At 49.7% G+C, this 26,383-nt stretch overlaps 2 protein-coding genes across 6 annotated transcripts in view; one reads left to right on the top strand and one right to left on the bottom strand.

The window, feature by feature from the left end:
• STYXL1 (serine/threonine/tyrosine interacting like 1) overlaps positions 1 to 7,161 on the bottom strand; it is a 64,750-nt gene extending 57,589 nt beyond the window's left edge. The window contains exon 1 of one of the 5 annotated variants that reach the window (XM_072837394.1): positions 6,932 to 7,161. The gene's annotated coding sequence lies outside the window, so the exon portion shown is untranslated. The remainder of the gene's footprint in view (positions 1 to 6,931) is intronic. The other 4 variants (XM_072837399.1, XM_072837400.1, XM_072837397.1 and 1 more) reach the window with 4 other exon arrangements.
• Positions 7,146 to 23,266, top strand: MDH2 (malate dehydrogenase 2). The gene is made up of 9 exons (XM_072837401.1): positions 7,146 to 7,365; positions 13,022 to 13,190; positions 14,730 to 14,813; positions 15,298 to 15,407; positions 16,622 to 16,747; positions 19,597 to 19,674; positions 20,845 to 20,944; positions 21,305 to 21,456; positions 22,953 to 23,266. The coding sequence occupies exons 1-9, from the start codon at positions 7,300 to 7,302 to the stop codon at positions 23,082 to 23,084; spliced, it is 1,017 nt and encodes a 338-aa protein (XP_072693502.1). The 5' UTR covers positions 7,146 to 7,299; the 3' UTR covers positions 23,085 to 23,266.
• The last annotated feature ends 3,117 nt before the right edge of the window (positions 23,267 to 26,383 follow it).

Raw genomic sequence — 26,383 nt, 5'->3', positions numbered from 1 at the left:
GCCCGGGCAGGTGGAAGACCAAGTGCTCACCTCCCTTTCAGTGCTACTCCAAACTCTACAAGGTTTAAGATGTTCTTGGCTCTACCATTGGTGCCCTAAGAATATTTTGATATTGAGCTTTTACATAGACCATTACACTAATATTGACAAGTTTTTGCCATTTTCCTTAGTGAATTCCCTTAAGCCAATTTAATTCCTTGATTTCATAGTTAACCAATTACGATTTTTTTTCACTTTCAATTTTGTTTAGCCAAAATTAGTCTTCCCAAGATCAAGTCGTGTGTGTGTGTGTGTGTGTGTGTGTGTGTGAATTTTACAATAAAGATTTGATTCCTAGGCAGACTTTTATCCTAGCAGCATTGACTGAGGATGGTTTCTGCCACTGCTTTGTATGTAATGATTATGTCTACCAAGTATCCTTTTCCTAGTGACCTGTTCAAAACAGTAGCATCAAAATGGTATGTTTAAGACATCCCCTTGAGGACTCTTTCAGCACAGATAGCACTTTTTGAGACTTTTGGCAGGGAGAGGGGTTCGGTGTGATGGTTCTTGCAGACAAATGGGGCAGGCAGATGGAAGAGTGGTCAGAGGAAGCACTTTCTGAGGATCTGGTTTCATGCATCAGGAAGACCAATCTTCCTATGAATTGACCAGTCTGGGAAATCCACACAGCTTTTTGGGTGGCAAGCAAAGCCACTTAACTCTGTCAGGAGAACAGGGTGCCAGCACAAGCCTTGTCCTTGCACATTGGATACCCATGAGTAGGAAGGTGCTTCACCCTCCCCTGCAGTGGCCTGGCCTCTCTCCAGACTAGGAGGTTTGTGTGTGGCTCGCTCTCTATCAGCCCAGAGCTGTCTGGATGCAGTTGGGCTACTGAATGCAGCTCCGGTGACACTACTTGTCTATATTTAGGGAAAACCAACCAACTGGGAAGGCCTGTTTCATTAGGGGTTGCCCTAGCCTGAGATGAAGCTGGAAACTCACCAGACCCGGCCCTTCTTGCCTCCTAGGGCTTGACAAACAGTACATGAGGCCTTCCATTCTAATGGCATGGCTGTCAGAGGCCAGGCCTCACATCAGGCTTCTCAAAGGACTTCCAGGGCAGAAAGTGTGGTCTGCTGCTCAGCCCCAGGCAGTCTGGTTGGATACAACTGATGGGCATTTGCTTCAGGTAGAGAGGAGAGGCACAATGCTCCTGGAGAAACTAGGCCATGAGCATTACTTCGGGCTCCTGGCTCAGGCTGAGCAGGGACCAGAGGACTGCACAGATATGACTCAGGACTGCACAGATGCCCTGGTTCTCTGTGAAGCAGAGGCTATGCCAGGATGACCAAAGCTTAACATGGTAACAGACTTCAACACCCTTGCCCATAAAGGGAGGCAGTTTACATGGGATTATACTGGAAAGGCTATGGGAATGTTACATTGGGATGTCAAATTGCCCAGCACTGGCCATGGCATAGAGCAGTAGCTTGGGAAACAGGCACTCCTTTGCTTCTACCCTAGCTCTCTCCTTCCAATTCACCCAGGAGCCTCTAATCACTACAAACCCAGTAGACAGAGAGCACTATTCAGAGAATCTCAGGCCAAGGAGCAGAGCAGGAGCTGTCCAAGTTTGTAAGTGGAGGGAGCCTTGCATGCTGCCTGAGGGACAGGATCCCGAAGGATCTGGTGTGGTCTTCGCTCACAGCCAGACACCTTCCTTGTGCCCTGAACCTTGACAAAGCTAGAGGACACAGTTCCAGGCTATAGCACCCCCGAGTTGTGGAGGTCACAAGTGGTCTTGAAACCAGTCTTTCAGTCCAGAAGAGCACCAGGCTCTCTTGCAGTGACTGCCAGAATTTCTGTATTTTGGAAGCAACAGGTAGGGGCCGGGGGCCCAGGCCAAGGAACCCACATCCCTGTCTCTTAATCTTCTATCTTGCCTTCACTTTTGTGTCCCCAAACCTGGGCTCACCACACATCTGAGAGGTACTCTTGCAGTCCTGTGAGATTAACAGGTCCATCCATTCAATTTACCTGTCAGGGGTAGGGGCTGGTCAACTCTAAGTCTCCCAAAGGCTGGGACCATGACACCTGGTCTCAGCAGTTACTTCTCTGCTCCTTGACCAGGCTTAGACCTCACCTTCTGCTTCTCTGACACAAGTCTTCAGCCCTGAGTCCAGAAACACAGCTGTGCTCTTACTTCCCTGACCTCTGACTGATCTGAGAAACCAAAGGCTTTGCTCCTGACTCATACCTGCCACCATCAGTGACTCCCAGCTCTTAGAAACTCCCTGCCCACCCATGCTTCCTGATGCCTCTGCTGCTGCCAGGCCACCACCTCACACTTGTTCTGCTGCAATGTATCTTGGAAGCCAAATCCTTTGACTTCTGGCAGGCAAGAGCCACAACAAAGTTAAAGCTGTTTATCCAAATACAGCTCCGTTTTAAAATATCCTAGAGCACCAAAATCAATCAATCAATCAATTAATCACTCAATCTCCCATGCAAGACGGAATGATTACCACCTTTCTTACTTTTCACTCTTTGCTCCAGGAATCCGAAGAAGAAATTTAAAATACTTCACTTGGGGTACAATTTTAGGGTTGAAGGTAGGTTAGCATATACAAGCATCTAATAGCAAAAATATGACAGTCCATAACCATGGTCTAAGACTACTGTAAGGCACAAAATGGTCAGTATACATGGATGTGTATGGCTTGAGTATATGTGGGGTAGGGCAAGGAGGAGGTCAATGTTATTGCATATTGTGTATAAAAATATATAAGAGTGGGTAAAAATGAAACTATGGTGATAGGAATCAGGAAGTACCAGTCCCGGGGGATTGATGGAAAGAAGCATGAAGGAACTTTCTGGAATAATGGAAATGTTCTACAGATGGTTTTGAGGGGTGGTGGTTAAGGGTGTAAATTGTCAAAACCAAACAACATTTAAGATCTGTATATTGTATGTAAACTATATGCCCATAAAAATAAATTCCCTGTGTAGATCCAGGTGTTTGTGTTCAAATATGCAGGTGTGGATAGGAGTCTGTGTGTGTAGCCCCACCTGCTCATCGATGACCTTGGTGTGGGGTCTGGGCTGTGGAAACCATGTGGATTTGGACACAAAGAAAGTACACACTGCAGAATTCAATTTGGCTTCAACAGCTACCAGTAAATCCCTTGCTCTTTGTTCATTTGCCTAGAATTTTCCCAACTGCTGTACCTTTTATCTAAACCTCCTCAACCCTCCTTGGGTCCCCAAGGAGCAACTTCTCTCATTTCCTACTTCGTGCCTAAGGGTAAAGTATGAACAGCCCTCCTCAACCACCTGCCCCTGGGGGGTAGGGGCTGGGGGCTTTGTGCTTTCTCCTGGAATCCCCTGACCTTACCTTCTCCAATCTAAACCTTCTCTCTTTTTGGCTTCTCAAATCTCACTCCCTCTATTAGCATCCTCATGAATTCCAACATTCACAAGCCTTCGCTTTATTGAAACAATTCATGAAACCAGAAAACCCTTAGAATCGCTTGGCCTGTGCCCTCTGAAGATAGTGCAAGCAGACAGGCTGGTGCTGGGCCCCATCCTGGAAAAGTTTGAGGCTGGCTGTCGGCAAAGCAAGGAGAGGCAGATGCATTTGAAATGCCCTATATACACAACCCCCACCCCTGGCAAGGATTTGTTGGGGCAAAGGATCCATAAGCGTTTCCTACAGAGCAAATGTGGGCAAGGGAAGCCACCAACTAGAAGCCATTATAAAGGGACTTTGCCCAAGATTTGCCACCTGGAAGGACAATGGGCCAACTGGAGGTAGTAGGGAATTCCAGAAACCAGGGGCTGAAGAAAGAGATGAAGGCAGCAAAACTGAGGCATCACCACTTAGGTCAAAGGAACTGCATCACAAAAGCACTACATGAAAAAATAAAAAATAAAAAATAAATTAAAAAAAAAAAAAAAAAAAAAAGCACTACATGGAGAATAACGAGCCACAAACTCCCATCCAGCTCAGAGAATACTAATGCCAGGTGACCGGGGGATCTTTCCTGCCCTATCTCTTCTCCCACAACTTCCATGGGTCTGAAGCCACAGTCTGATGGGGGAGGGGTGTGTGTGTAAGGAAGCAAGATGGGGAAATGGGGAAGTCAAGCACCCTCCCCTCCAAGGTGGGAGCCTAAAGCAAGCTCAAGGGGGGAGGGGGGGAGAGGAAAGAGAAGCTCTCACACCAAATCGATTTGAGATTGGACAACTAATGTAAACTGGACTTTGAGGTGATTGCAGGGAGTCTGTTCTGATGACTCAGTGTAACTAAAGAGCAAGCAAAGAAATAAAGAAAGCAAGGAAGTAGGACGCCTGGGTGGCTCAGCTGTTGAGCGCCTGCCTTGGGCCCACAGTGTGATCCTGGAGTCCTGGGATCAAGTTCCACATCGGGCTTCCAGCATGGAGCCTGCTTCTCTCTCTGCCAATCTCTCTCTGTTTCATAAATAATTAAAATCTTTAAAACAAACAAACCAAACAAGGAAATGTGGAGATGACGACAAAGCAAAACGGCTTTTTAGGACTGCAATGGGCTTCCTGAATGAGGCCCTGCGGGTTCAGTGTAAGTCACACACGCAAAGCAGAGCACAGAGTCGGAGCTTAATACAGTAGTTGTTAATACTGTTATGAACAATCCTGGGATTGAAAGGGAAGCAGCTGGGAACTCAGTATGAGGCTGGCTTTCCTAACAGTCAAGTGCTTCCCGATGGCTTGAGTACAGAACTTGGCAGGGAGGGGGACGGGACTCGAGCCCCAGTTGTTGGAGCAAACCTGAGAATCTGTGATTCTTATTTTTCTCATGGCCTCACTTCTCCCCTTTGCAGGGATGCCTTCAGCCCTGTCCTCTCTCAGGGGTTCAATCCCACATATTATGTTGGAGTAACTCCCCATCTCTCCCCACCTGGTATTTCTATGTGGACAACTCACCATCACTTCCAATTCAACTCCTCTAAAACGGAGCTCTTTATTTTTTGCCTCCAGCCAGCTCTCCTTCCACACAAACCCAAATCCCGTTTCTGGACTTATATACTTCTCAGCCTGGATTTCCCACATCTCTTTTACTCATTTCTTAAACCCAGATAGGCACAAACTAATCAATTCTTTCCTTGAGACTGCTTCCTCATTGGACCCTCTCCCTCCATTTCTGTGGCCACCATCATAACTCAGATCTTTATCATCTCCTAAGATAGCCTCCTGAACAATCTCCGTGCCCTCCACATCCTCCATTGGAAACCTTGGCACAGGGCAGCCCTGGTGGCCCGTGGGTTTAGCGTCGCCTTTGGCCCAGGGCATGATCCTGGAGACCCAGGATCGAGTCCCATGTTGGGCTCCCTGCATGGAGCCTGCTTCTCCCTCTGCCTCTCTCTCTCTGTGCCTCTCATGAATAAATAAACAAAATCTTAAAAAAAAAAAAAGAAAAAGAAAAAAGAAAAGAAACCTTGGCACACCAAGGGCCGTCCAATCTTCCTCATGGTATTGGTGGGATCATAAAAGCCTTTGATAAACACTTGCTAACACTGATAAATACAAGCTTCTCAGCTAACATTCAGAGGTCCTGCACAATCTGGTTTTTTTTGCAACCTGCTCTTCCCAGCCTTACCAAAACTATTCAACTCTCCCAAAACTCAAGAGACCCACTCTCAGCTTGGTTACGTGCTGGGTAATAAAGGCTCAGAGATGAGAGGCACACCTGACCACAAGGTACTCTCGTTTCTAGTGGTAAGATAGAAGGGCAAATAATGAACCAGAGAGTAGTTAGTGATAAGATAAAGGACACTGCTCATGTGTTTATGACCCCACTCCACCAGAGAGGATCTATTATTCTCCATCCATAGACTTAAGCTTTCCTACGCCCAGGTTTTACTTTGGGTTCTTCTTTCTCATCTATACACTTGAACTCTCCGGATGCCTGGGTGGCTTAGCAGTTAAGCATCTGCCTTCAGCTCAGGGCGTGATCCAGGAGACCCAGAATGGAGTCCCTGCAGGGAGCCTGCTTCTCCCTCTGCCTGTGTGCCTCTAATGAATAAATAAAATCTTTAAGAAAATAAATAAACAAACGCTTGAACTCCCCTGCTCAAGCAAGGATCTCTCCCTCTCCTGCAGGGGAATGTCCCCTCCCACAAGGCCCCCACCCCACCGGGTGAGATGCACCTCCTCTGCTCCCACGGCACTTCATAACCCTCCTGGTGTCTCCCCTACTAGACTCAGCTCCTTAAAGGCAGAAAAACGGGATCTTGTGAAACCAACAGCCCTGCTGCACATCTGCCTGCCCCACTTGACTGAGCTTTTCGAGGGCGAGGAACTCTCTCTGTACACCCAGGAAGCAGTTGCGGGACGTGAGGGGGTGGGGAGGGGGGGGAGAAATGAAGCTTCTAATTCAACTTATACATTAGATGATAAATTCCTGGTTAAGAACCATAGCTTTTTACTTCCTGCCGGGAAAACTCAACAAATCCACTCAAGTGGGCTAAGCCATAGTTTCTTCCTACATAAAGCAGCCACGATGCGGCCGTGTTCACAGCATGGCTGAGGAGCAGGGATCGGGTGACCACGCAAGTTACCACCTCGATACCAGCTTCCCCATCAACTTGTAGAACAGAGCCCCGCCCGCAGGGCTGTATGCGCCACTCTCGGTGGCGGTGTCTGTGAAGGTCCTGCGCCCCTGGAGGGACGAGGGCACTGGCCGGGTGTGTTTCCGGGGGGCGGGTGCATCGAAGTGACTGATTACAGGGGACCCCATCCTCGGCCCCCGCCCCCAGGACTCAACCTCCTCTCCCCGCTCTCCTTTCAGGAGCTTCCCGGAGCTCGGAGCACCCTCCACGAGGAGCAGTTTGGCTGAGGTCTGGGGCCGGGACCGCACGCACTCCGCCCGGCCTGCAGCGCGACCTTGACCGGCCTCTGGCTGTGGCCCCACCTGGAAATGGCTCCGCTAAGGCGCTTCCAGCCTAAATCCCGTCCTCTTCCACCTCTCCGGTGCGGACTCTCCCTCCCACTCGCGACCGCGTCGCCCCCACCGGCCGCGCCGAACGCGAAGCGCTCCACCACCCCGGGGGCCCGCGCTCCCCGAGCGCAGGAAGCCCCCTCCCGCCTTCCTCCGCCGCGGCCCAGCGGGGTCCACACCGCGAGATCTGGGAGGTGGGCGGGGCCGGAAGGAGCGCCACTTCTCGCGAGGCCGGGCAGAGCGGAGCCGGGAGCCCTGTGCGGTGTGGAGGTCGTTGGTGTCACCTGCCAGCCGCCGGCTCCTGCGCCTGCTCTTCGGCTCCCTGCCCGCTCCAACCAACCATGCTCTCCGCCCTCGCCCGCCCTGCCGGCGCCGCTCTCCGCCGCAGCTTCAGCACCTCGGCCCAGGTAGGCCCGGCGAGGGGCTCCCTGCAGGCGGAGGTCCCCCCGGCCTGGGCCACGTGGGTTCTGGGCTCGCGAGCAGCCCTGATCTCCGGGCCATCCTAGACTGCAGGGTCGCCCGGTACCGCCCCGCGCCTGTGGCGCCCCGGGCCGGCCCGGATACTGGGAGGGAAGTGCCGAAAGAAAGCCCAGGAGAGGGGTTGGGGAGCCCCCCATCTCGTTCCCCCGAGTCCCCAGAGAGCCTGCTCTTGTTCTGCACAATTTCAGGCTTGAGAAGCTTTGGCTGTAGGGCCGAAGATAATTTATGCTTATATGCAACTTTCTATAGTACCTTAAACGACTAACCTTGTTCTTGTAGCATCCGTACAAATAACGTGTAATCGTTAACTCCATAGAGCAGGCCGACTGAGATACCGAGGGTAGGGAACTGGTCCAAGGTTACAGCCATTTGGCCCGAGAATTAAGTCAGCTGTCCTGCCCACTATCAGTGGCTTTGGGATCATGAAGCTTTCGCTCTACCCACGGAAAGACGCAGCCTTCTCTTAAGGACCCTTTTGAAGGATCCTGCTTGCTGTGGGCCACCGGGCCTGCCCCCAGAAGTGGTGACTGTGCAGGACTTGGCCTGGGAGTGCATAAGCCTAAGCTTCTTTGACTCATCTTCCTAGGATGGTGGTTCTCAAACTCTGGTGCATGTTAGAATCACCTGAAAGCTAATGAAGAACAGGCCCAGGTGCATTGAAGGAGGGTAGGACCTGTTGTATGTTTACCAAGTGCCCCAGGTGATTCTAAAATAACTAAAGTTTGAGAACCCAGGAGATAACCACATTGCTTCTTTTTTTTTTTTTTTTTAATTTTTATTTATTTATGATAGTCACAGAGAGAGAGAGAGGCAGAGACACAGGCAGAGGGAGAAGCAGGCTCCATGCACCGGGAGCCCGATGTGGGATTCGATCCCGGATCTCCAGGATCGCGCCCTGGGCCAAAGGCAGGCGTCAAACCGCTGCGCCACCCAGGGATCCCCAACCACATTGCTTCTTAAGTATTGCACACCAAAGGGAAGTGATTAGTAAAGGAACTTTCTGCTTTAGCTTCTGTCCTTCTGATCAGTTTCTTGGACATTCAATTCATTTGAAAAATAAGTACACAAATAGGAGCATTGAGTATCCGTGCTCGCCAAGATCTGTGTCAGGTGCTGCAGGAGATACCAAGATGAGTAAGGAGTGGTACCTGAGATAGGCCCCAAATGAATAAACTTAGGACAGGTGGAGGTGCTGAATACTGACCCAGAGGAGTGGGGAAAGGGAACTGATCACAGATAAGACCCTGGGATTTGCTGACAAGACGGTTGGATGAGGTATACCAGACTGGCATGGACTTTGAAATTGCTGAGATGGGAAAGGCTGCTGGAACTGAGTGGATTTAAACAGGGGAGGACATCAGGAGCTCAGTTTGAGATGTTTAAGATGTATATGGGACATTGGGACATATAAGTGGTGACACTGAGAAGGTACTAGAGTAAGTCAGAATGATGAGCTTAAGCAAAGTAGTACGTTGGTCTAGAGACTTTAGGTCCTGGATCCTTTTTTTTTTAAGAGCATGGGCGAGGGAGAGAATCTCAAGCAGACCCCATACCCATTGAGGGCCCTATCCCACAACCCTGAGATCATGACCAGTTTGGAAATCAAATCAGGAGTTGGAGGCTTACCTGACTGAGCCACCCAGGCGCTCCTGGATCTTGTACCTTAACAGTAAAAATGTATCTAGTGCACAGCCTCAATATATTTATTTCTAGTATGTACTAATATATATAACATAAAAAATAGAACTTTAACAACAAGCCATAATAGACTTACATTATAAAGCAAACCTATAAATGAAGTGTTATTGTATATCCATTTTTAAAAGTTGCTGGATGTGTGCTGTTGACAACCATTCCTCATGCAGAAAAGATCCATAAATTTGGAGATTGGTCTTCTGCAAAGAGATCATAAGTTAATCCCTGCAATACCACAAATTCTTGTCTACATTATAAAGATTCCACCACTGAAGGACTGTTTTTATACATATTAACTAAATTGTTAAAACCTTGTAATACACAAAAATAATGATAGCGCCTCAACCCTGAAAGCAACAGAATGAATGAGGTCATCTTATGTATCATAAGGAACTGATTCACTTGAATACCCTAGCAAGGGCATCAGGTCTGTCTCTTTCTTTTTTTTTTCTTTTTAATTTTTATTTAAGGATTTTATTTATTTATTCATGAGAGACACAGAGAGGCAGAGACCCAGGCAGAGGCATCGATGCAAGGCTCGATCCCAGGACCCAGGGATCACGACCTGAGCCAAAGGCAGACTCTCAACCACTGAGCCACCCAGACGTCCCTGTCTCTTTTTTTTCTAAGTAATTCTGCACCCAATATGGAGCTCCAGGGTCCACCTTGGAAGCCAGGCTGAATAATCTAATCATGAGGGACTTCAAGGAGGTTTTTTTTTTTTTTTTGAGTAAAGAAATGAAATGATTAAAAGTTAATTTTTAGAAGGATGGTTTTGAGGTGGAGCTGAGGGCCTAGGATAGATAATGGAATGGGAACAGAAGGTGGGGGCATGTTGGGAAGGTGTTTGAGATGCTAAGTCCTCCATGCCGTGACTGGGTGTCTCTAATAAGCAAAGAGACAGGAAATGGTTCTAAGGGTTTGAATTTGGGAGAACACAGGTACTATTTGGGAACAGGGTGGCAGAAGTAGAAAGCCTACATTTATTTAGACAGTTGAGCTTATGGCACCATTGGAATGCCTAACAGAGCTGGGAAAGTGGGAGTTTGGGATTGGGGGGGGGGGGATCCCTAGGAGTAGAAACAAGATGTAAGAGTGAACATCTAGAAGTGATGAGATTGCCAGACCTCGGGTTTTAGGTTGAAATGGCTAGTTACGTTTTCTGGGAAGTCAGGAGTCCCCATTTACAGCACCAATTAAAAAAAAAAAATCAAAACTGAAGTCAGATTTTTAGTTGTATATGCTTTTAGAGTTTATCTTTCTTAAGCAGCCTTTGTTTGGCTCATATCCCACTTCATCATTTGCTGTATTTTTGGGCCTGAGCGTATTACAACTTCTGTACCTCAGTTCCTCATCTGCAAAATGAGTCCAATTATATTACTTAATGGAGTTCTGAGAGTCAGATAAGGAAAGACTTAGTTCAGTACCAGCCACAGACCAGACCTGACAAATGCCCCACAGCTATCATTTTGCTTCTGGTGTCCCCAATAAATGAGGTTACTGGATGGTGTGAGTTTTGGGTGAAGGTCTACTGTATAGTAAGTTCTACTCCTCATAAGAAAGGTTACCAAGAGGCAGTCATTGATTTCGTTGTTGGAAATGGCTGGGGTGGGAATGGCCTTAAGTCCAATTTGGAAAAAAAAAAAAAGTCCAATTTGGTCATTATCCTTCACAGGCTCCTCTTCCTCCTTAAATGCTGGTATTCATAGGGCTCTGTCCCTTTGTCCACATCTGTGGCTACCATTAATTTCAGGGCAGATGCTTATTAGGACCTCCAGTCCAAGCCTTTAGCCTAATGGTCGTGTGTGTGTGTGTGTGTGTGTGTGTGTGTGTGTGTGTGTGTGTATTTCAAGGAACTCAAACCCGGCATGCAAAACTGAATTCATTATCCTTTCTCCCAAACCCCTTACCTCTCCTAAGTTCCCTCTATTGCCTAAAGGCAGTGTTGTCTACTCAAGCCAGGAAGTTGTCATCCCAAGATCTTCTCTCTACTCACCATCCGGATGGAAGGGGAGGGTGGTGACTGAATCCCTTATAACCTACCCATCCTTCTTGCTTACCTAGATCCCACCCTTGAGTCATCTTGGACTATTGCAGTAGTCTCCCTGCCTCCATTCTTGTATATTTCCAGGCCATCTTCCATTCTGCTTCATCTTTTTTTTTTTTTTTTTTTTTTTTAAGATTTTATTTATTTATTCATCAGAGAGAGAGGCAGAGACACAGGCAGAGGGAGAAGCAGGGTTCATGCAGGGAGCCCAACATGGGACTCCATCCCGGGTCTCCAGGATCACACCTGGCCCTGAAGGCGGCACTAAATCGCTGAGCCACCCAAGCTGCCCCTCATCTTTTTAAAACACAGTATTGGACATATTTTTCCCAACTTTTAAGGCCTGTGCTGGTTCCCCAATGCCCAGAAGAACCAGATCTACTCTGCTAGGTCCTCAGCTTTTGCCCTGCCTTCTTCCTTCCTCCACATGTGTCCATCAATGCCCGAGCCATAGAGGACTGCTTCCCTTCACTAGGCCATACTCCATAGCTCCTCCCTCTAGCATCCATCTGGCAAAACACTGTTCATCCTTCAAAATCCCCTCTCGCAGTTTATTCTCTCCTTTGTGCTGCTGCTCTTCCCAGCATCTACCTCCATGGCACTTGTCACACTAGATGTTGTTTATTCCATTTGCACATCTTTCAGTTTGCAAGTCTTGTCATTGGTGCTAGCAAGACAGTCTGGCATGTGGCAGATAGGAAATCCATGCCTATTGAATTGGAGGTGAGCCTTAAAGATGAATAAGCAGCCACCTTGGAAGATAGTCTGGCAGCTTCTCAAAGGTTAAACATGGAGTTGCCATATGACTCCTCAGTCCCACTCCCTGGTGTAAGAAAAAGAAGGGAATTAAGTGATGCCAGTCATTAGATGTACTTAGCTCTGAAGTAGCTGTCTAAAGTCAAGTCCAGTTCCAGTAAGGTGACTGATAAACTGATAAAAATTCCTCTAGCTCCAGGGCAGCCCCCGTGGCGCAGCACCACCTGCAGCCCAGGGCGTGATCCTGGGGACCCTGGATCGAGTCCCACATCAGGCTCTCTGCATGGAGCCTGCTTCTTCTGCCTGTGTCTCTGCCTCTCTCTCTCTCTCTCTCTCTCTCTGTGTGTGTGTGTGTCTCTATGAATAAATAAATAAAATCTTAAAAAAAAATTCCTCTAGCTCCAGCTTTTTAGATGCTAGCAAGGCAGTTGAGTCTCTCAGCTATATCACTTTTTAACTCTTCCCACCAACTGACATGCCCAGAGCTTGTTCTCCTGTTTGGCTTGGTATGGAGCAGTCATGATTCTCAGTCTTTGGCTAGTGCCAGAGTCACCCAGAAGTTTGGTTGAATGTACAGAGGCCTGGGACCCCTGGGTGGCTCAGAAGGTTAAGTGTCTGCTTTAGGATCAGGTCATGATCCCAGGATCCTGGGATCAAGTCCCACATCGGGCTCTCTGCTTGGTAGGGAGCCTGCTTCCTGCTTCTCCCTCTCCCCTTGCTGCTCCCCACAGCTCATGCTTTCTCTCTCTTTCTGTCAAATAAATAAAATCTTCTAAAACTAAATGAAAACATAAAACTGCAGGTTAACTGGAAAGCTACCTAAGGAAAGCTTGTTCCTCTTTCGGAGGGTGTTTGCAGTAGGACCCTGACTATCACAACATCTGTGGACCTAAGTTCCCTATTTCCCTGAGATAAGCCTCTACACTGCAGAAGGAAACTGGACCTTTGGACTAATAGAAATGCGACACTGGTGTCTCCTTTGGCGTCACAGCAATAAAAGAGGTCCGGTGCAGTATTTTACAGGATATCAGGTGTCTACTTCTAATACTGATTGTATATTAAGAGTCCTTTGTGCCTCTTTTCAGAACAATGCTAAAGTAGCTGTGCTTGGGGCTTCCGGAGGAATTGGGCAGCCCCTTGCGCTGCTTCTCAAGAACAGCCCCTTAGTGAGCCGCCTGACCCTCTACGATATTGCTCATACACCCGGAGTGGCCGCAGATCTGAGCCACATCGAGACCAGAGCAACCGTGAAAGGTACCGGACACACTGACCCTGGAGTCTTTGCTTCTCTTCTTACCAGTGGACCAGAGTCCAAGTGATAGAACACAGTTCTTCAGTGAAAATAGATCAGAGATTCGGGGTTTCCACACTAATTGTAGAATTGAATTTCACAAATGACTATGCCAGTAAAAATGTAAACAGCAGTGTCTTTCAGAAAAGCAAAGGTGATCTAATCTTCCCGTTTTTAATTTTTTTATAATTTGAATAGTAATAAGATTGAGGAAGGGGAACTTTCAGGGCCTTCTGGAGATTAGGGGGACATTAGGAATGCTGCCTCCCAGTGGGCTTCAGGTTTGCCTTCCGATGCCATGGGCCAGCCTTCCCTCCACCCTGGGCTCCTATGCCAGCTTCTCAAAAGCACAGCCTTCTTAGGGAAATCTGTTCCTCCTGTTAGGCAAACACATGTAGGTAATCCAAGAAATAATTTGTAATTATACATACTTTATATCCTGGTTATTTTACCTTTACTTTATAGCAGTATCCATGTCACCAAATTCTTGGTTAAATCATTTTTAAAGCAAGACTGTACTTCACCTTTTATTTAGCATATTAGCTGTTTTGTTGGCCATTGAGCTATTTCCTGTTTTGTTCTACTCTAAATACAAATATATAAGCTGTGATGAACATCTTCATCTCTATATCTTCTTAGAAGCCCCAGAAGTAGAATTAGTAGGTATGACTATGTTAAAGCTTTTACAAAAAAAAAAAAAAAAAAAAAGCTTTTACTGTAAAGTCCAAGGTACCATCCAGGAAGGGGGTAGAAATCTCTGTTTCTGTTGACTGTGGGAATGCCCTGCATGATGGTATTAACCATACATCCTCAGCCAGCAGGCACAACTCAGGAGGTCGACTGTCAGCTCTTAGTTTATATGCCTTCCATTGTCTCTTAATCCGTTTGCTCCTTTTCTTTCGGAGCTTCTGAAAGCTCCTGCAAGAAAAGGAAATTTCAAATCAAAGCGCATTTTGGTCATCAGAGCAAATTTCCCTTGAAACCTTTGAAAATGGACCTTTCTTCTCCTGAGATGATAGGCGTAAAGAAAATAGATACTAATACTTTGAGTCCCTGCTTATCAACCATGATTTTCTCGCATGACCTCTAGTACATCTTCCGACCTGACCCTGAGATGGAGCTTTGGTTAGGATGACTGGGGAGGTGGATAAGCAGCCCTTCGAATGGTGAGCCAGGAAGGCCTTACAGGGGCTGGCAGGTCAAATAAAGACAAGCAGCTGAACCTGGTATGTTTTAGGGGGAGACCTAGATCCATTCCAAAGCAGGGGGACCTGAGTGGTTGGGGGCTGGAGGAAGTGGCATGGAAGGAGCCAGAACTATCAGACCTGTGGGCATCAGGGGTCAGGAAGCCCTCCACAGTGGACCTTGCAGCCCTTCTGGAGGCCTGTGGTCGGCATCAGACCCAGATGGGGCCGTCCTTCCCCCAGCTCCATCCCCACAGACATACTCGCCTCTCCAGGTCAGAAAAAGTGACCTTGCTCTCTTCTTGGGGGGGCTTCCAGGCTACCTCGGACCTGAGCAGCTGCCGGATTGCCTCAAAGGCTGCGATGTGGTGGTTATTCCAGCTGGAGTCCCAAGAAAACCAGGTGTGTGTGTAGAAGCCTTTCCTCATGTCTCCCTGCCCGTCAGGTGGAGAAGGGGTTTTCCTTTAAACTAGATTGAGGCAATGTCTCCGTGGCAGAGAAAAATTCTAGAGGCTCCCTAGTTCCTGTGGGATAGAGAGAAGTCCCTTTGTTGGCCTGGCACTTCAGGCCATGCACTAGTCTGCTGTGTCTGTCCCCTGCTCAGTCTGGTGCTCCTGTGCACGCCATCTGCCCAGAATTCCCCTTCTTCCACCTGCTCCTCGGGAACTCCTACTGAGCCTTGGGGATCCTCCTCAGATACCCACCTCAAGCCCCCTCCACAAGCCTCTATTTATGTACTTCTTACACTAGATTGTTTTCTCTCCAAGAGAGATTTGCTGGGAATAGGGACCCTGTCTCGCTCATGTTTGGTTTTCCTGTAACAAGTGGCACACATTTGGCAATTCATTCTGTGCTTTGTGAACATCTTGAATCGGATCATTCTCAGGCATGACACGGGATGACCTGTTCAACACCAATGCCTCAATTGTGGCCACCCTGACTGCTGCCTGCGCCCAGCATTGCCCCGAGGCCATGATCTGCGTCATTTCAAATCCGGTGAGTGCCACTGGCAGGCCGCTAATACTGTGTCCACGGTTAGCAAAAGTATGCCGAGGTGCTTACCAGGACCAAAACCCGATTTTAGGGGCAGCAGTGGCCAAATCAAATGACCTAAGTGTGAATTCCACCCCGATTTTCCCACCACTTGTGTGCCTTTGGACAGATCCCTTCCCCTTTCCACCTGCAAAACCCACTCTTGAGGCTCTGTTCAGAGCCTGTGGTGGTTCTGACTGTGGTGGCCTATTAACTTCTTTTACTCTATTCTGTTCAGTTTGCAGTTTCTGGTTCTCCATCAGGCTTGCTCAGCCACCGCAGGCCCTCCTCACAGGTTTTTGTGGGGACTGTCTCCTTCGATCTCAAAAGTGCACGTACCGTACCCTCCCCTCCCCAAGAAGAAGACCGCTACAGCCTCTGTGCCTCCCTTCTGGCTGAAGCCAGACTCTGAGGCTCAGGTTCTGTGTGGAAGTGCAATGACCCATGATGTTGACCAAGGGATGTGCCTGCTGATCCACGCCCAGGGCTTATCCCCAGGGCCTCTGAGAAACAGATCCCCAACCAGCTCGCCCTCCTCAGGGCAGCTGGTCAGCTGTAGGAAGCAGCCATTGCTTTTGCTGGGACGCTGACCTACTGCCTAACTGAAGTCCCGCAGTTGTGTTTCGTTTTTCTTATGTTCTTTCCATGCACCAGTCACTGTGTCAGCACTTGCTGTATATTAAGTCCCTTAATCTTCACGGCCTCATAATGTGGTTGTCTCTTTAAAGCCCCTTTATAGGTGAGGGGAATCTTGCCCAGGCTTACCTCACAGAGTGGCCGAGCTGGGCCTTGACCCGAGGCCATCTGAAGCTTTGGCCCTGTGCTACAAGGTCCTCTTTTAAAAATTGGCCACTCACATGTCAGCCCCAGCTGGAGCAGGAGATGTCCTGTGGAGCCATCCTCATGCTTTAGGTTGGCAGCTGGAAGGTCACATGCACCTTTGAACTGTGGGCCCAGGAGCCCCTAAGGGGAAGAGCGCCTACTGCCATGGAGGGGAGAGTAGGATGTTGGCCCACTGGGACCTCTTCTACTGTAAGAGCAGCTTGCTTGTAAACCAAGTTATCAGAGCAGTTCGGCCCGTACACTTGTTAACGGCCCAGGGAAAAGATTTTTCCGTCTGTTGCATGTCTCTTCTCTCAGAACACAGGGCAAGTTACCCCTCTCTCTTGGATTTCTAGGTCAACTCCACCATCCCAATTGCAACGGAGGTTTTCAAGAAACACGGAGCTTACGACCCCAATAAAATCTTCGGGGTGACGACCCTGGACATTGTCAGGGCCAACACTTTCATTGCAGAACTAAAGGTAAGAGCTGCAGGGGTTCTTTTCACGCTCCATTTCTGGCTGTCCTTGGCTGATCAAGGGACGTTGGAGACCAGGGAGTCTTCCATGTTCCTGGAGCTTGCCCCTTTGGGGGAGAGAGGCTCTCACATTTTCTTGGGGGATCCAAACAGACCCCTGCAGGTTAATCAGCCAGCCAGAGTCTCAACTCTTCTCACTCTCTGTCCTCTCTGGTGCCTTGAGGGATCCAGGCTTTTTCCCAGGTTTCTCGCTGGCTCACTTGGGTTGTGCTCTCTAAGGTCATTGCCTCTGAAAACTAGAACTAACAAGATTTACCTGCTAATCGTTAGATAAATGATAAAATGGGAAAACATGAATTTAAGAACATTTCTGATGTCCTAAGATGTCAGGATCATTGTTTCTGGCTTGTAGTTCTGACTCCACAGTTACCTGCCGTTCCTTGGGCTTGGATGGGGCCACCCGCCCATGCTGGGGTGGGTTTGGCACCTGCGCCAGCTCTGGCTTCCGTGGTGCCTCTCATGGCTTGATTTTGAATCTCAGATTGTGAATCCACCAGAACCACTTCTCTGGCCTGAAGAAGTGTCCCTCTTGATCCCTAGGCCAGTTTTTTCTGACTGTGGAGATGAGGGCCTCTCTAAAGTAGGAACAGTTGTCCTGCATGTGGCCTAGTGAGGACTGCTCACATGACACCATTGACCTTCGCTGTAGTGCCCCTTGCGCCATACAGGTCTGCTTCTGACGTGTGCTACCCCACTCTCATTCAGGTTGTGGCATGTCCTCAGCCTCTGTCCTGGGTGTGGAGTCCCAGAGATCCAGATAATATAGGGCCAGGCCTTGGGATTCTAGAGCCAGTGTAATCGAGTGAGCAGTTCGGCCTGGATGTGTGGGGTGGTTGTCCGAGTCAGGACAGGCTTTCCAGAGGAGCTTGTGCTCAAGCTGAATCTGACCAAAGACAGGCTGGGAGGGTGGGGTTTGGGCTTCCTGAGGCTTGGAGCCCAGCTTCCTGGAACCCACAGTGCTCATCACTTTGAGCTCTTGTGGTGCTACCAACTTTGGGGGCTGAAGCATGCCTTCTCCCCTGGGCCCCTAGTCCTGCTGCAACATGCTAGCTACTCGTGTCTATTTAAATTGCTTAGAATTACATAAAATGAGAAATTCATGTCTTTCATTGTGCTGGCCACACTTCAGATGCTCGATAGCCACATGTGGCACCTGTGTTCTCCCAGAAGGTTCTGCTGGATGGTACTTTCATAACCTGGGGAGTCCTACTGCTTGAGGTGGAGGAAGAGGGGGATCCTGGCCCCTGGCAAAGAACCTAGTGCTTGTCAAGCCTCTGTTAAGTGAACTGTCCTCCCCCTGAGGCTCTCTGGCATTCTGGAAAAATCCTGAATTGTATCAGGAATGATAGTTGGCCCTTACTCCTCCAGTGTCTGCACCCTCCCTCAGTCCTCTCTGCCATTTCCTGCCCCCTCTGCCACCTTCTCTTGGCTTTTCTGCTGATGTAATAAATGTTCTTTATACCCCCAGGCCTTTGCTCTTTCTGCCCATTTTGCCTAGAATATGCTTCCTTTGGCAGAGTGCTGCTGCTGCTTCCCGGATGGAGTTAAGTCTGTCCCAAAAGCCTCTCCCACACTGATGAAGTGCTCCCCTTGCTCACAAGTCCGCCCTGTGTGGCTGTCATAGCCTTACCCAGGGACATCACTCGTATCTGTCTCACAGTCAACAGTGAATGTCTGGAAAGCAGGGACCCCGTCTGTCCATGCCTGTGTGCCTGGTGACCAGCACACTGCCTTGGCATGTAGGCACCCTGTGTGAGTGCCCCACTCCTTGACCCCGGTCCTACTGGGTCAGCCCGCTGTGGAGGCTGGGTCTCCCTTGCTGGGCAAGATGGGTTCCTAACTTAGGGTTGCTCTCTTTAGCAGCAGTGGCCTTTGGGGAAAGTGGCATCACTGGGATACCCCTCCCTTCCTTCCCTTCCATAACTCCACCAGATTCTTTTTTTTTTTTTTATTTATGATAGTCACACACAGAGAGAGAGAGAGAGGCAGAGACACAGGAGGAGGGAGAAGCAGGCTCCATGCACCGGGAGCCCGATGTGGGATTCGATCCCAGGTCTCCAGGATCGCGCCCTGGGCCAAAGGCAGGCGCTAAACCGCTGCGCCACCCAGGGATCCCTTTTTTTTTTTTTTAAACCATCTTAAGAAATACCCAGTCCACAGATCTGTGGGGGTGTCGTGCCTCTGGTTGAACAAATGAATCAGCCTCTCCTAGCAAGCCCTACAAAGAACCCTGGTGTTTGGACCCCTTGCAGCTCAGTTTTTTTCTGTCCTGATCACTGTTTGAGTTGACAGACTCCTCACCCCCGGGTGGTTTCCTGGAACTGTCTTGAATATTGCTCTACAATGAGGGAAAGGGAACTGGACTCGTTTTCTGTGACCAACCATGGGGCCTCGAGTTTGGGCTTATACACAGGGGATGACATTAGCTCTGGGAAAGAGGACGATCCTCTGATTCTCAGAAGATGCCAGACTGACAGGGACCATGGGGAGATCCTACAGTAGGCAGGTTTCTGCTCACTGTAAAGGAGGTGACCTCACCAAATGACACTACTCCTCGCCACGACGCTCCAGCTGATGTTCCACCATCTGATGGTGGGGCCGTAACCTAATCACAGCTGGACTCAGGCTTCTGTGCTTTCTTCGTTCTGACTTCTGTGGATTTTTCCAGTTCTGGTGTTTTAGGTGGACATGACATAATTTATACTTAAAGAGCTTTAAAAATTAACAAAACTTAAAAAAAAAAAAGGGAAAAAAAAAAATTTAACAAAGCTTCATGCCTTCCTTGGTGGCCAGGGTTTGGATCCTGCGCGAGTCAATGTTCCTGTCATTGGCGGTCATGCTGGGAAGACCATCATCCCCCTGATCTCTCAGGTAAGTATGTCACCTTGCCAGGAAGCCATGAGATCAGGAGTGCCTTTAAGAGGTCCTCCTTCGAGAACTGAAGACAGACTAACAAGATGTAAGCTTCAGTCATATTTTGAGAAGATTCCTGCTGTGGATCCGGCCCCAGCCATGGTTGGGGGAGGGGGCCATAGTCAGGCCCAACCCTTGGAGGTCGGCACCTGCGGGACTGCGTGCGGTCAGAAAGTGCTCGCAGTAGCCACTCCCAGCACACAGTGAGAACCGCCACTGCAAGAAATCACTGAATCTCTGATGGGGTCAGAGCTGGCCAGCTGGTAGTGAAGCATGCAACTCTTCGTCTTGGCTGTGGGAGTTCAAGCCCCACGCTGGGTGTAGAGGTTGCTTAAAAATAAAATTTTTTAAAAAGATGAGTCGAAACAAGGTGAATACCACCAAGAGGAAGATTCATTAAATCAGTATGCTAACCCCTGAGTACAGTGCACTGAGGACACAAAATACCTATGCTAGTCTTGCCAGAAGTACATGACCTTATGAGAAAAGCGTGAGGAAACCTTTTATAAATCTCAATTGATGGACATACTACAGAACAAGTGGTCAGTCCTCTTGACAAGTGTCCCAGAAGACAGGACTGCTGGGGAATGGACCGAGGTGGGGTCCTGGGTGAGGACAGGAAAGAGACTGCAGTGGAGAAATGGGTGACATTTGAGCAAGGCCTGTGGTTGATGTAGTGATAATAATTTCCTATTCTTCATAATTGCACTGCGGTTATATAAGATGCTAACGTGAGGGTAAGCTGGGTGAGGAAATCTTTGTGCTATTTTTACAACTTTTCTCTAAGTCTAAAATTAGTCCAAAATATTAAAAGTTCCTCAAAACTGAGTAGGGACAGGGTAGGGGGTGGTGCCTGGCTGGCTCATGTGACTCTTAATCTCAGGATCGTGAGTTTCAGGATCGTGAGTTTAAGCCCCATGTTGGGTGTGGAGCCTACTTTTAAAAAGGGCAGGGGGGCGGGTGGGGAACACACTACACCTCCCAACAAAGTTGAATTTTTCTTTAAAGCAAAGGTGGTCTTGGTTTCCTGGGTGGTGGCAATGGGGGGGGCAGGGGGTGCCTGCCATGAGGATGGGGTCTGGGAGTGGTGGCCGAACCTGCTCAGGTCCCTGTGGCTTTGACCTGCAGTGCACTCCCAAGGTGGACCTTCCCCAGGACCAGCTGACAGCCGTCACTGGGCGGATTCAGGAGGCCGGCACGGAGGTGGTGAAGGCCAAAGCTGGAGCAGGTACATTCTCGGAGGCAGCCCCAGGGTGGGGTGCTGATGCCAGAGGCCCTGCTACAGCTCACAGTGGAAGACAGAAGAGCCGGGCAAGCACTGAATGCTTTTCTCAGCTCCCTATACATTCACTTGCTAAGCCAGCCCCGAGGCAGAGGGCAGTCGGGCTTTGTGGAGTGGATTGGCATTTGAGGTTGGCCAGGCTAGTTTGTATCATTCATGAGTTTGTAAAAATTAAGAGATGCTGACCTAAATTCTTCTCAGCTAAAGCTGCAGATTTTGCAGCCGCTTTATTTAGCTGGCAGGGCAGGCTCACCTGGATTTTGCGGTTGCAGTGCTAGCTTGGCTAACCCTCCTGTGTCCTCCTAGGCTCTGCCACCCTGTCCATGGCATACGCTGGAGCTCGGTTTGTCTTCTCCCTTGTGGATGCAATGAATGGGAAGGAAGGAGTTGTCGAATGTTCCTTTGTTAAATCCCAGGAAGCAGACTGTGCCTATTTCTCCACACCATTACTGCTGGGGGTATGTATCCTGAAGGTTGGGGTCTTGCAACTGTGGAAGGAGACGCATTCTCTATACTTAAGATTGGGAGCCATGGCCTGTTTGCTCTGTAATTCACTTTTCCACAGTGCAGTAACTCCATCCCAGTGCCTGGCCTGTACTGGGGTTTTTGAGGGTGAGCACATATCACAGAATTAAGAGGAGGGAGAAATCTCGAGCTGTTGGTAGGGACCCACTGGCACGTGAATCTCCTTCTCTGTGGGTCTGCCAGCTGGTCAGCGGCTGTCTCTGTGTGTCTCTTGATGAGACACTTCCTCCATCTCAAGGCAGCTGTGGACAATTCTGAAGGCAAAGGCTTCCCTCTACTAGCCTGTGTGCTGTCACCCTCTGGCTCATACTGGTTCCTTCTTGTCCTGACCTCAGGGTTCCTCTTCCAGGGAGGCTCAGAGAGGTTGCTCAGCTGTGATAATTTCCTGCTCAGGCATTCTACTTCCTCCTCCTGCCCCCTCTGGTTTTCTTCTTGGAGCATGTTGTAGGTTGTCCCCTTGAGATCGTGGCGTCTAGGACAGAGCCCATTGGGTCACATTGCTTGGCTTCAGCCAGGCTGTTTCGGAGGCAGCTATCCAGTCTGGTGACTCTTCCCGAGTGTTTGGGGAGCAGAAACCCCTAGGTCTCTCTCACACAAGCCAGCCAGCCAGGTTTCCATTTCCAGTGTTCAGGCAGCTGCTGACATCAGGCAGAGATGTGGTTGCCTTCACCTCTTGCCCAGAAAGAGAATTTGGCGACGTGCTGAGCCACCCATAGGGCCTTCCCACAGATGCCATGATGTCCAGAGGTCACTGAGACCTGGCCCCAGGCCCTGGAGACTCCATGTGGTGGAGAGACAGACACCAAGCAGACTGTTTCCATGACCAGTGGGGGTATGGGCGTGTGCAGTGTGGCAGGCCCTGGGGTCAGGGAGGGCTCTCCAGGGATGGGGCCCGGAAGCTGAGGCTGCTGGTGCAGACAAACCAGCTTAGTGGTAAGGGCAACATGGTAACAGGCTCCTGTTGTTTTCTTGATGTCTTTTCCATCTCCCTACTTGATTGCATTGGAGTTGGGTGGATATTACCAACTTAGCAAAAGACTAGAACCCAAAAGTATGCTCCATGTCGGGGAGAATAACATTCAGTGCTGCTAACGATTGAGTCCTCGGTGTGCCAGGCCGCCCACGAGTGTTCTCACAGCCTCCTTAGAGGTGGATGGTACGCCTGTGTTCTAGATAAGAAACCGCCTTAGCCTAGGTACATGTGGAGTGAGTGCCAGGGTCCAGATCCCACCTGGGGGCGTTCCATCCTAGGTGCCCAGGCTCCCCTGGCAGGCTGCCCAGGGGTGGGTGGGCCAGGCAGGGTTGTGAAGTTACACGTCAGATTTTCCTTAACAGTCTTGTTTGTGGGAACCTGTAAAATTTGCAGTATTTTAAATGATCCTTGTAAATGTTTAAATTGTCCAATTGACCCCCCTCCCCTCTTCTCCAGAAAAAGGGCATCGAGAAGAATCTAGGCATTGGCAAGATCTCCCCTTTTGAAGAGAAGATGATAGCAGAAGCCATCCCCGAGCTGAAGGCCTCCATCAAAAAGGGAGAGGAGTTTGTGAAGAACATGAAATGAAAGGGCAGCCAGCTAGCAGTCCGTTTCCCTAACTTATGAAGGCATCATGTCCCTGCAAAGCCATCTCCTGCCCTCATGTTTCCGTTGCGTTAACCACCAGAGTCATGTTAACGTCACCGCCCCTTCCAATCGCAAGTCCGTCAATGTGTGCATCAATAAAAGCAGGCTTCCATTTTCTTTTTCAAGGTCTCCATAAATGTGCCTTCTTCCCAATCCACGCTGGGTTCAAGGGGGCTGTCCAGTGACTCCATCATGAATCAGAACGAGATGTTATTTAAATATTAGGCTGATGCATGTAAGGTTTCTTCAGTAGCTTCAAGAAAGTCTGAAAAATTTCTTTCCTGTTCCTCCCAACCCTGCTCCGCACCACTGCCTCCCCAAGCTGTGCAAGCTGAGGGCAGGCTTGGCTTCAGCCTAATTCCTCCAAGTGTCCTGGGGTGACAGCTGTGGTACATGCCTAGCTCCTGTCCCCAATTCCCCCCGTGTGGTGGTATCTGGCTCAGCCTATGGGTCCATCTTCTCTATCGGAGTGCCTTGGCTGACCTCTGTCCCTGCTCCGAGTCTCCTCCTCCCCTGCCCAGCCTGGTGTCCACGGATGGGGAGACCCATGGCCAGAGTTGTGATGGCTGGAGCAGGGGTGGAAATCAACGCCAGCTGCCATGGCAGCGAGAGGGACGCGGGAAGGCTGGCTCTGTGTCTCCCATCGGAACCCAATCAGGAACTTGATTTGTATTCTCTGGGCTCAGGTAAATGTGGGGAATTAGAATAGGACCTGTTCCCGATAGGGTGGGTTGTGCCCCATTCCTTGGAAGTGGAAACTAAGAGCCCCACGCTTGGGAAAGAACTTGATGGCAGCAGGTGACCCTAAAGTGACAGGGTGAAAGGGCAAGTGGGGGCAGAGCTTTGCCTAGACAGGACCATCTTCTATCTGTAGCAGCTTTTCTTTAGAACTAAAATGGATGGTGTCACTATGACATCATCGTCTTACACGAGTAATATGTGTCTACTGTCTAAAACCTAAAAAGTAGGGATCCCTGGGTGGCGCAGCGGTTTAGTGCCTGCCTTTGGCCCAGGGCACGATCCTGGAGACCCGGGATCGAATCCCACATCAGGCTCCCGGTGCATGGAGCCTGCTTCTCCCTCTGCCTGTGTCTCTGCCTCTCTCTCCTCTCTCTCTCTCTCTGTGACTATCATAAAAAAATAAAAATTTAAAAAAAAATAAAAATAATAAATAAATAAAACCTAAAAAGTAGCCAAAAAATAAAGCAGGAAAATAATCACAGCTAGTGGTATATGTCTTCCTAAGGTTTGCTTATTTCACAAGTTGAGGTAGAGCTTCGTGTGCCATTTTGTAGCCTCCTCTTCTGGTTATATGTACCTGTGATGCCCCCTCCCCACCCCCCCACCCCCAGTTGCTTGAAAACCACGTTATGACCCCCACCCCTTCTACAAGCTGACAAGGCTCTGCTGCATGGTTCTCCCTGGGGTGTGAGGCCTGGCTGGGCTGGTACATCTCAGATGGTGGCTCATCTGTGGCTGGTGTGTAGGGGATGTGGGGGCAGATGTGCTTGTCATTCTTCATGGGGCCTCTACTGCCAAATGGGCAGAGGTCTTACTGGACAGCTCAGGACTCCCAGAAGTGCAAACCCAGAAACTGCCAGGCAGTAGGACAGGCTCAGAACCAGCCCAGCATTACTTCTGCCACTTTCTCAAGGTTAAAGCAAGTGCCAGGCAGGCCCAGGCCTGTGGTTGGGAGGGGCTTGGCCACAAGGGCAGGAGTTCCAGGAAGGCCTGGCTCTTTGGGGGCCAGTTTTGGAGATGAGCTACCACAGGTGATTCTTCCCCTACAAGCACCTAGATGTGCTCCCTTATCACTTGTCATAACAGGGTAGCCCTTTGGGTGAGCCCACGGTAATTCCACCGTTGGGTTGCTGAGGTTATCGCTACGGTAAAGAGCACGGCTCTGGACACTGCCTTCGGACTAATTCCTCCCGGTAATTCTGTATGTGAAACACCATGCCAGCATTCCTTGGGCTCGTTTGCTCTGTCATGGGATCCCTGTGGCAACCCTGACCAGCAGAGCCAGCACAGGCAACTCAGAGCAGGTTGTTTCATTCAGGAAGGCCAGTGCGAATCTCCACCTACCAGCTGTCACCACACAGGGGGCTCCCAGTTTGCTAAAGATGCGGCTTCCTGACCCCTACCTCTCAGAAGTTCTGACCTAGCAATCTGAGAAGGTGGGGCGGTGGGGGGGCTAGAAGGGTGGCCAAGAATGGAAAATAGTCCAGACTCTTCCAGATTACGCTGGGGAAGGGGAAGGGAACCCACTACACTTTGAACGCTGGCTACCCCAGAGCCCTTCCACTACCTAGGCCTCCTGCCTTTCAGGACTTAAGTCGGGTACACGAGAACCAGTGAGAAAAGTGTAAAGTAGCACAGGACTCAGGACAAGGTTATTTCTGGATATACTGGCAAAGAGGCAAGGAGCAAGGGAGAGGTCTCATTCGAGATATTCGGGAGGGAGGAGGAACGTTTGAGCTGGCTCTGCAGGCTAGCTAGGATTCCCACGGCAAGGAGAGCAGGATGGGCTTGTCTGGCAGCCACAGGAGTGGCTGGGCTTAAAAGGATGTACGCAAGATGTGCTTGAAGAAAGGCCAAATGTTTGGCTTGCAGCCTAGGGCAAGGAGGATGGAATGGGACTCTTCCTGGGGATGGTCTGGAATGCCAGGCTGAAGAGCTCGGACCTCATTCTGTGAAGGTGGGGACAAGAGATGGTGACACGATGCCAGTATGACTCAAGAGCCTGGGGGTGGGGCCCAGGTGACACCTTTGCTACAGGCCTGCAGGCTGTCCTCTAAGTAGGAAAGCCATAGCAGCAGGGCCCACTCAGGATGCTCAGCAGCAGAAGGGCTGAAGGCCCAAAATAGGGTGGCAGTGAGTGGGAGGTATAGGATGACAGGGACACAGAGACAAAGCAGCATTGCCCAACCCCATTCCCAGTTCCACCACGCAGAAGTCCATCAGCCAGTTATGAGGACAGTTAAGCTAACCGCGCCCCCGCTTTCAAACTCCAATTATGTGCCTCCTGGTCCACAGACTGGCTGCCATCCCTGCCTTCTGGCTGCCTCCTGACACCACGACCCCTGTCCCCCCTTAGCAAGGAACAGAAACCGAGGGATTGGGTGTGTAGTGTTAATGACCATAATGAGCTGGGGACTTTGCTGGGGGAGGCCAAGAACCAGCCTTTAGAGAGTGAAGGGAAGCCTGGTGTGGAAGCCACCAAGCACCCGCACTAAAAG

This window comes from Canis lupus, chromosome 8 (genome assembly GCF_048164855.1).
Source record: "Canis lupus baileyi chromosome 8, mCanLup2.hap1, whole genome shotgun sequence".
In the NCBI taxonomy this organism is placed as follows: Eukaryota; Metazoa; Chordata; class Mammalia; order Carnivora; family Canidae; genus Canis; species Canis lupus.
Note: the sequence above shows the minus strand (reverse complement) of the source record. Positions and strands in the feature narration are given on the sequence as shown.

Excerpts from the sequence above, each read along its gene's own strand:
- MDH2 (XM_072837401.1), top strand. The coding sequence starts at position 7,300 with ATGCTCTCCGCCCTCGCCCGCCCTGCCGGCGCCGCTCTCCGCCGCAGC. Across the intron at positions 19,675-20,844 it reads TCATCCCCCTGATCTCTCAG|TGCACTCCCAAGGTGGACCT; the intron begins GTAAGTATGTCA and ends TTTGACCTGCAG. Across the intron at positions 21,457-22,952 it reads CCACACCATTACTGCTGGGG|AAAAAGGGCATCGAGAAGAA; the intron begins GTATGTATCCTG and ends CCTCTTCTCCAG.